Source organism: Crocuta crocuta, unplaced genomic scaffold (assembly GCF_008692635.1).
Source record: "Crocuta crocuta isolate KB4526 unplaced genomic scaffold, BGI_CrCroc_1.0 scaffold77, whole genome shotgun sequence".
Taxonomy (NCBI): domain Eukaryota; kingdom Metazoa; phylum Chordata; class Mammalia; order Carnivora; family Hyaenidae; genus Crocuta; species Crocuta crocuta.
The window spans coordinates 4,317,736-4,327,675 of NW_027532172.1; the positions used below are offsets into that span (position 1 = coordinate 4,317,736).

The 9,940-nt window shown below is 51.7% G+C and overlaps 1 protein-coding gene across 1 annotated transcript in view; it reads right to left on the minus strand.

Moving 5' to 3' along the window:
- Positions 1–984: 984 nt before the first annotated feature.
- Positions 985–9,940, minus strand: part of LOC144242273 (putative serine protease 45) — a 13,737-nt gene continuing 4,781 nt past the window's right edge. Inside the window, exons 2-7 of the mRNA XM_077777118.1 lie at positions 9,093–9,223; positions 6,837–6,863; positions 3,631–3,778; positions 2,817–3,091; positions 1,811–1,974; positions 985–1,474 (exon numbers count right to left, since the gene is read on the minus strand). Of these exons, the coding sequence (XP_077633244.1) occupies positions 1,241–1,474; positions 1,811–1,974; positions 2,817–3,091; positions 3,631–3,778; positions 6,837–6,863; positions 9,093–9,204 (960 nt within the window). The 5' untranslated portion in view covers positions 9,205–9,223 and the 3' untranslated portion in view covers positions 985–1,240. The remainder of the gene's footprint in view (positions 1,475–1,810; positions 1,975–2,816; positions 3,092–3,630; positions 3,779–6,836; positions 6,864–9,092; positions 9,224–9,940) is intronic.

The window sequence follows — 9,940 nt, forward strand, 5'->3', positions numbered from 1 at the left end:
CTCTCAGAAAAAAATAAAACATTAAAAAAAATTTTTTTAAAGAATCTAAGCTAAAATTTAAAAAAAAAGAAATCTAAGCTAAAGTAAGTGATTTTCTATACTAAACTTAATGCAAAAGGAAATAAGAAACTCAACTTGGCCAATAACTATACAAGGTAGTTTTTAAATAGTCAAAGATTTGTCTATCTCTTAAAAAAGCTATCAGGCCCAGTGGGTTTTATGTGCACAATCTGCCAAACCCAAGGAAAAGACAATGCTGCTGTTATAGAAACTTCTCTGGGGCACAGGAAAACACTAGAAAGCTTCTCACCATGTTTTAAGAGGCTAGCACAGCAATGACGCCAACCTAGAAGAAATGGTGCAACAGAAAGGAAAGGTAGAGGCCAATCCAACACTGGGACAGAAATTCTAAACAAAATTCCAGCAAATTGAACCCACAACGTGGGTTATGGGATTTACCAAAGAAATCTACTGAGATTTGGTAATGAATTTCATGATGAGAACAAATTAAATAAGAGAAACCATATAATCATCCTAATAGTTCATGACTGCATCATCAGGGCCCAAAACAGTGCCCAACATGGAGGAGTATCCCAATAACTATCTGTGAGCCATATGAAGCCTGAGATACACACACTCCGCTCCCTATCATGGCTATTTCACACTGTGTTGAGGGTCACAGGCAGAGATCATGAAATAAATGGTATAATTTTCATTTTAAAACAGAAAGTAAGCTATATTTGGGTGGGACCCTCAGCCTGCAGGGCATGCTTCAAGTGCCCCCTTCCAGCAGGCCCAGTTTACAGATGAGGAAACTGAGGCCTGAGGCCCAGGCCCTTTGCCTATGGCCTTGCATTAGTGATCTAGCAAAAACCATCAGCCTCCACTCTGGGGAACCTGCCGGCAGAATTCATCCCAGGAGGCCCTGCCTGCCCACTCAGCCCAACCGCCCAGGGTCACCCAGAAAAAAAGAACAGAGCCAGCTCACATTTGCACAAATTTATTCCTGGCTGTCCTGATCCCCGATTCCAGAGCTTTTCTGGATGCACGTCCCTTGTCTTGGTCACCCAAGGCCTAATCATGCACCACACCCCTCCCCACTGGGACACCAAAGCAGGGCTCCATCTTCCCAGGGGCCACTCTCCCCACCTTGACTCTTGATTGTTGACGCAGGACCTCGGTCTACCCTAGATCTGGACCTGTACAGCACAGGTAAGGCGGGAAGGAGACAGAAGGGAGATCAGGAGCCCATCGGGGGCTGCAGCAGCCATATCAGGAGCAGAAGCCAGGCCAAGGTCTGGGGGCCTGAGGGAGCCCCGTTACTTATTTGCTTCTTGATCCATTTGCTGTACTTGGTGACGCGGGTGTACACACCAGGATTCTGCGCTCTGGCACAGGCCTTTTCCCAGGACAACACCCCAGCCAGGATCCACATGCCCTCGGCTTCACAAGCCAACGGGCCCCCAGAATCCCCCTAGACAAAGAGAGAGGAACAATGGAAGCTCTGGGCCCCGCTGGGCCCCAGGACCCCAGAGGACCCAGAATGCCCACCCTGACTTCTGCTTGGAAGATGCTTTCACTCCTCGAGGATCTCACTACATGGGCTCCTCCTTCAACTCCTCAGTTGCGGACCCATCCCAGAATACCAGGCAGAATCAAAGTCCCAGGGGACAGGAGGCGGGAGCAGGGCATTGCCTGGCCATGCTGACCGGGAGGGAGGCCAAGCACACCCCTCCCCGGGAACCTCCCCCGCCCCCACCCTGGGAGTCACTGCCGACAGAAGAGCTGCCAGAACCTCCCAGAAACTCACGGAGCACAAGTTTTCTCTGTAATTGGTGGCACAGATCATGTCTCCCAGGACAAGGGGGATGAGGCGGGGGGCGAGAGACTTCCTGCGGTAAATCCGATCGCACCTTCTGTTGTCCATGATAAACACCTCGGCTTCCTGCAGCTCTGGTGTGAGTGTGGAGTTCACTGTGGAGGAGCCCAGAGGGCTGAGAAAGGACTTCTCGCTCCGCTCGGCCCTGGCCTCTCCCCAGCATCCTATCACCTCCATTTCTGAGACTCGGCCACGTCACATCCCTGCACACACCCGTGCCCTCCCTCACCTGTCTCTCCCTGCAGTGTGGACCATGTCTGGTGAGCCCCTCACCCTCTGAGGCCTTCAGGACCCCTCTCCCTGGGCAGCTTTTGCTTGTGAACCAAGGAGGCCACAATCCAAGTTTCAACGCAACTACTCACAGGCTGAGACCCCCACCTCCTCGCAACACATGTTGCTTCCCTCCAGCCTCTGAGCTCTGCACTGGCTGTGCCCTCTGTCACCTGATTAATAGACGCTCCTCCTTCAGGCTTCTCAGACAGACCCTCATCCCAGATCCCTCCCGGCTTGATCTCGAGATCCCCTGACAAAGTCTTTGCCTCTTTCCTTGCCAGCCCGGGCCCCCACTCCCACTCAGTTATGGTGCCCCGCGGGGAAGGTAAGTGCTCCCATTGCAAGGGGGCTGGGGCGCGCCAGAGGCTTGTCAGGCGAATGAATGAGCGAGTGAGTACATTTATGATCCCTGACCCCCAGCTCTGTAAGAGGCAAAAGATCATGCCCAGCCCAGGCACCGCATGACCTACACGAGGTGCCCACAGCAAGCCTGATGGTGTAAATCTTGAGGACAGTCTTAGCACGTCTGAAGAAGCAGGGCCCAGAGGGGACAGCCACAGGCTTCCTGAGAGGCACCATGAAGGGGTCTAGCAGACAAGGCCCCAGAAGGAAGGGAGCGCGCCCTCTGTGGTTCCACTCCCCACCCTCAACCCATCGTGCTCACCTGAGAAGCGCTGTTTAACCTGGCCCCAGCCGGTCACCCAGCACTGTGTCCCAACCTTCAGGTTGTAGCTGGCCTCTGGGAGGCAGATAGGCTGCACGTACTTGCTGAAGGTGGCAGGAGTCTGAAGCTGGAGAAGGGCGACATCACCCGTGATGAAGGTCCGGCCCCAGTACTTGGGGTGCACGATGATGTCCCTCACGGGGATCGAGACAGCCTTCGAGAAGTTTGCGGGCTTCAGCTTGGCAGTGCCGAGAATCACCGAGTACTCTTTGGTGCTGGGGGAGACAGGCAGCCCCAGCCACTCGGCGTCAGGCTCCCGAACAGAACAACGCAATGCTCCAACCTCCACCGAAGACCCCCTCCCTTGGCAGAAGCCCTGCCTGACGTGCTCTGCTCACTCCATCTTGCTAATCCAGCCTGGAGGCTATCGGCGTCAGGGAAATGGCTGCCTCCTCATTCACTGTTCAAGCTGATTCAAGGTGGCCTCATCTGTGTGCGGTGTATGCAAGCACACAGGTGTTGCTGTACGTGTGTGTCTTCATGTGCATCAGGGGTGCGGGAGGTATACGGGGAGTGGGGGAGCGTATGCTGAGTTTTCCTGTCGCCCTACTCGGGACACAGTCACTGCTGCTTGGGTCTCCTGCCCCAACTCAGCCCCTGGCACCCTGTGAGACTTGAGCAGGACCCTTCCCCATTCGGGATATCCCTTCCTACTCTCCCCTTACCTCCCAACTCCCACATTGTTTCACAGAGGAAATGAGAAGGAAATGGCAGCCCTGGGTCTCCAGGCCGTGGGCACATGGGTCACACTCACCCTTGGATGCAGTGGGCAGCAGTCACCACCCAGGTGAGATCGATGAGGGCTCCTCCACATATGTGTTCATTTTCCAGCCGGAGGCTCACCTCCCAGGGCCAATGTCGGGTCATGTCCAAATCTTCCGACCACCAGGGTCTACCACAAACTTCAGGAACATGGGTGCCGGGGAGACACAGTGACCACATGTTGGAGGATGAGGACAACTGAGACCAATAAGCCCCGCACCCCGGGACAATCTGCACAAAGCTGTACATTCAGGGTCTTGTCCTCGTTTCAAAGATGGGAAGACAGGGTGAGAGAAAAGCACCGTGCTAGACGAAAAAAATGACAATGCCAGAGATGAAAGGCTTCAAGACAGAGACGTAAAGACATCACAGGAGAGAGGGAGATAATGAGACAACAGGGAGTGGTTCGCAGGGAACCTCAAAACAAGGAGAAGCACGGAAGGAGCCCCAGGACGAGAAACGCACTCTCTTGTGTTCAGGGAAGTCCCAGGCCATGTTCCCAAAAGGCCATAATGCTTACTGTATCTCTCAGATGCAAAAGACCTCTGTCCCCATGCCACTCAGAGCTAAGAAAAGCTCCAGACTTCTGTGTCTGAAATCTGCACACAGGCCATTCAAGAAAGAGCCTCCGCACCGAGCGCATGGAGCCCGCTCACAGCTTACGTGGCCTCAGTCTGCGTGTACTTCCAACAACCACGTTGTACGACTATGAGTGCACACAGGTGCAAAAACTATAAATAAAATATTACTCAGTGTTATATTTTGAAAAAACAAGGCACCACAATCAGGTAGCAACTATCTCAGGAGTGCAAAGGGGGACCCCACAATGGACGGGCCCTTAGTGTATTCTCCACACAAACAATGCTTTTTCTCTAAAGAGAAGGATCCTATGCTTTTCTCAGTAGACACAGAAAAAGACATCTGAAAAATTCAACACATACTTACGACTAAGCAAAGTAGGAATAGAAAGGAAATCCTTAACCAAAGGTAGATGCCACAAACCTACAGCAAACACCATATAACATTAAGGGACATGCAAAAAGATGCTATGCTGTCAGAAGCCAAGAATGACGGTACTTCGTGGGAGGGAGACAGACAATGACCGAGAGAGCAGAAGGGGGCCTCTGGCTCCTGGCATTGCTCTACTTTCTGACCAAGGCACTGATTACATAGGTGTGTCCCCTATGTGATCATTTCCTGAGCTGGACCCTTAAAATTTGTGTACTTCTGTGTATAATACTTCAACAACTGATTTTTTAAATCAATAACACTTCTCTACTCCAATACGATCCACTAGAAAATATATTCAAAACAAGACACATTTTTGATAACAAAAAATCATAGGCACCGAGGAATACACACTACGCCAAACTTCTGTGGTGATACATTTTAGACTCTGATAAAGGACGCTGAAAATGATCAGCACAAACAGAGAGACAGCCCTTGCTTTTAAATAAACAACTAGACATTTCAGATATAATTTTCCCAGAGTTAATCTATAAAGTCATTTTCCAAGTTAGAATTTTAGGAAACTTTATAAACTTACTCTACAACTGACATGGAAAAACAAAGCTATGAATAGCTCAGTCCCTGAAAGGGTAGAACATAAAGGGACATTTGTCCCCGCAAATATCTAGACACACATCAAAACCATAATAACAACAAGAGTATGGCATTGACAAGGACTGACAGATGGAAGCAATGGAAAAGAACAGAGAGCCTGAGGTCATTCTGGGAACACGGGGAATTTAATGTAAATAAAGGAGCCACCACCATCGGTGGGTGGAAGATGGGTATTGAGTAGATGGTGCTGGGAAAACTGACTCACTACAAAAGAAACAAGAAAAACAAAACTGGATTCCTTCCTAGCAGCACTGGAAGACCTAAACAGGAAAGCAAAAATGTAAAGTTAACAGTGGACCACGTGAAATGGGGTGGGAAAAGGCTCCTTAAACAAAACCTCAAAACACAATCCACAGGGGAGCTTGGGTGGCTCAGTTGGTTAAGCATTCGACTTCGGCTCAGGTCATGATCTCACGGTTCATGGGTTTGAGCCCCTTGATGGGCTCTGTGCACTGCAGAGCCCACTTGGGTCCTCTGTCTCCCTTTCTCTCTCTGCCCCCCCTTGGCTTGCAACCTCTCTCTCTCTCAAAATTAAATAAACATTTTTTAAAAATCTATAAAGCATCAAATGATCAATTTGATTAATCAAATTAATGACAGACTGGGAAGCAATATTTACAATTATCTAAAATCAGTACAAGACTTTCATTAGGAACACACAGGGAACTCTAGGAAGTCAACAAGGAAAAAAGAACAAGAGACAATACACATAGGATAAGGGCAATTTATTAGAAGAAGAAACTCGAGAGGCTAAAAGCACATGAGACATGCTGAAACTCATTAATAATGAGAAAAATGTCAATTAAATCAAGAAGCCATTTTTCATCTATGAGATTGGCAAAAACAGATAAAAGCTTCAGTCATGCTGGTTGGTAGGCTGATAGGAATGCAGAGGGCTCACCAAACAAGATTATGGACAACAGATAAAAGTATGGTATCGATGTAAATGTGTGAAGTTGATAAGTAGTTGATAAGTAATAAGTTGATAAGTTGATATTACAATTAGCTAAAGGAATATTCTTAGAAACACATAGCTACGTATTTAGAGAGAAGGAGTCATGGTGTATGTTACCCTCAACTGAATCTGAAAAAAATGATGCGCGTGTTCCTTGACCTATTTGTATTTTCACAGTGTTCCGTAAGTTGGAGGAAACAGAAAGGGATCTAGAGAATACACCATTTAACGTAAGTTAAAAATACATGCACACAAAACCACAATGCGCATTTTGACGAGAACACGCACAAGCAGAGATACACACTGAACATAGAGAAAAGGTTGAAAGGCGGGGGGAGGCGAGACGAGCAGTGGGGCATGGACATAAGCAGGAACAGCTAACTTAATCAACTGAGCAATTCATAAATCAGGAAGGAGCCTTGCCAACAGAAGGCCTTGAACAGCAGAAGTAATCTACCCCACCATCCCTGTCGTCTAAGGAAAAAGGCCCTTCCGAAAGCAGATGGTCAGACTAAATTCCTGCTTCCTACACACCCAGAAACACTATCTGGGGGACCCTCTTCAGGACACACCCTCCCAGGAGCTGAGGTTCTCCTAGAGCAGGGGCTCACCCTACCCACCTGGCATGGAATTGTTTTCTTTATAACCTGGAGGAGAAAAGGGGAACAGAGATGAAGCAAGAGGTCACGAATTAGTTAATTTGTTCGTTCCCCAAATATTCCCTCATCTCTCACTCAGTTCCCAGCCTGGAGCCCGAGGCCAGGGAGGGGACCGAGTGTATGAAACAGACACCCGCTGTATGTGCCCTCTAGGAACATGCTGTCCAGCAGGGGAGACAGGAGTAAGCACACAGTCGCCTGTGTGAGATCAATGCAGGGACCAGGCCACAGGTGTCAGGGGAGCCCAGAGGAAGTGGTGGACGAGGACACTTGTGAGAAGGGCTATTGTGCTAGGCTTTAGAGATGAAAAAGAGGGAAAAGAGAAGAGCGACAATGACATTCCTGGCGAAAGAAACACCATGGTGTATGCCAGAGCTCCAGAGAAGAAAGGGCAAGGCTTTATGATCAAGAAATGATGCCATGGAGCAAAGTCAGGGGTCAATCACAGGGCAGGGCTGGGGGGAGGCGGAAGGCTCCTAAGCTAGGGCTGAGAAGCAAAGAGACCCTCAGGGAGGAGGGAGGCCAGTGGAAGGGTGACATGGGCGGGCTTGAATTGTGAAGACTAAGTAGGAAGATGATAAGACTGAAGGCCATGAGGGGCGCCTGGGTGGCTTGGTCAGTTAAGCATCCAACTCTGGCTCAGGTCATGATCTCACAGTTTGTGGGTTCGAGCCCCACATCAGGCTCTGTGCTGACAGCTCAGAGCCTGGAGTCTATTCTGGATTCTGTGTCTCCCTGCCTCTCTGACCTTCCCCTGCTCTCTCTCTCTATCAAAAATAAATAAACATTAAAAAATAAAAAAAAAAAAAGACTGAAGGCCATGAGACCCCACCAGAGGCTCCCCAGGACACAGGCAAAGAAGGAGGTGGTCTACGCAAGGAAGTGACAGTGAGGACAGGCATGGCTGTGGGATACTGGCAGATGGCCAGGTCTCGGATAACCCCTGGTGTCGGATTTTAGGGAACAGTGCCTCCTATCCACAGAGTTGAGAACAGAATAAGAAAACCCAGTCTGTAGTCAGATGAAAGCCTCGGCTTTGCACCTCAAGGAATTGAGATGTTTCTAGGTCATCCGGCAGGTAGCTGCACACGCAGACAGGCTGTTTTGTGGGGCGGCATCACATGAATTGCAGCTCAGTGCCCGGGGCAAGTGAAGAGGGAACCCAGACAGCACCACAGGGGACGGGGACAATCAGGGCATGGGTGGCCCGGGGAAGCACTCAGAGCAAGGGAGTTACCCTGAGGTCTGTCAGAGGAGAATCTGGAGGTATGGCCGAGAAGCCAAGGGACTGGGAAAAATGAAAACGGAGAAGTGGTAGCAAAGTCAGGGACAAGCAGGGCAGAGGCACGGAGGGAATGGGCTGCAGATTACGGGAGAAGCAAGGAGGCAGAGGAAGGGCAGCACCAAGCAGACGCTGTTACTTGGAGAAATCTGGCAGCGACGGGGAAGGCCCCGGGAGAAGCAGCACAGCAGACAGGGAGGCAGAGGATGGAGAGCTACAAGAATATGACGGAGCCAGCACATCGCGGGCAGGGCCTGTGGTCCAGGGCAGGGTCAGCAGGCTGACCTTGAACACGAGGCACCTCTCTGATTGCTAAAGTAACAATGGGGGGGATGGTGTCGAATAGTGGGGTTTGCAGGGGCCCTTGGGGGCTGGAAGCACTCAAAGAGGACAGCACCTGGGGGCCTGTGTCTTCGGGGCGACAAGAGGGGCGCCAGCGGGAAGAGTGGGCCGGTGGAGAAAGGAGGTGGGTAGTGGGATCCTGGTTTCAGCGCACGGAGCCCACGTGCGTCTGGTTCGCAGCGCATGCGCAACAGCCTGGGGGGGAGGGGAAAGACAGACCATGCCGGGGAGGGTGGCTCGGTCTCGGCCACCAGGCCGTGTGGACAGGGGAGGAAACGGCAGCACGTCGAGAGAAAATGCAGGAGGTCCTCCGCACTGCAGGTCTCCAGGAGCTGCAGGGAGGGAGGCGCCTGAGGGAGGCCAGGGTGACAGGAGTCTGGCGCCATCCTGGGGGTTGGCACTGGAGGCCAGGTGACTATAGGGAGGCGGGGTCCACTGAGTCCCAGGTAGTCAAAGAGCTAGCCACACCGAGGGGTCCGCCCTGCAGTGGGGGGTGGGGGCGGGGGTCCCGGGGCCTGGGGAGGGGGAGGTTGCAGAGGACACACGGGGCACACAAACACACACGGCCGGCCCCCGAGGACGCTCCGCCTCACCCGAGTGCAGCAGCGGCGGCAGCAGCAGCAGCAGAAGGAGGCGGCGACTCAGACCCCGGGCCCCCGAGGCTCCAGGCCCAGCGCGGTGGCCGAACGGCAGCGAGGCGGCCATGAGGCCCGAGGGGTGACACCTAGAGGCCCAGACACACGGCGTCGCGAGTCCCGACACACGAGGGCGCCTCTAGCACGTGACGCGGGTCCGGTCACGTGACAGCCTCTCCAGCACGTGACCATGCGCCAAACCTTCCCCGCGCCCACAGGCACATTTCTGGCATCTGCACTCACATCCCTCGTGCCCCTTCCTGGAAAGTCCCCTCAGAGCCCTTGATCTGTGATTGCCCCTCGGGTGACCAACCCCATAAAAACACTACCAATTGCTTTAAGCTGGTAACAGTGTCCCCACAATCTGGCTAGTGAAGGCCCACCCGAATTCCCAGGACCGCTGAGGCTACCTGGTTGCCCAGCCCTTGGTGCCCGCCCTGGGCTTGGTGCATTGGAAAGGTTCACAATTCATATTGATTTGAGAGTCTGGAAAGATGTAGAAAGCACAAGAAAGGAACAGTAAGGCTAGGCACTCTGGGAAGACGTCCTTACGAAAGTGAGCTGGACCTAAGACTGGATGGAGAACTCTTGGGGAAGTGCTGAGAAAGAAAAGCCATGTCTTCACTTCCACAGACCATCAACAGGATGGTTGCCCTTGAAAGAGATGATGGCATATACCGGGCCTTGGGCTTTCAGAGCATTTTTCCAGAAAGATACACCGTCTTTGCATCTGCTGGGTGTGACAGAGATTGGGAACTGACCCACCAAGATTCCACCTTCTCTTATTTAGTGGGGGGAGGGGGGGG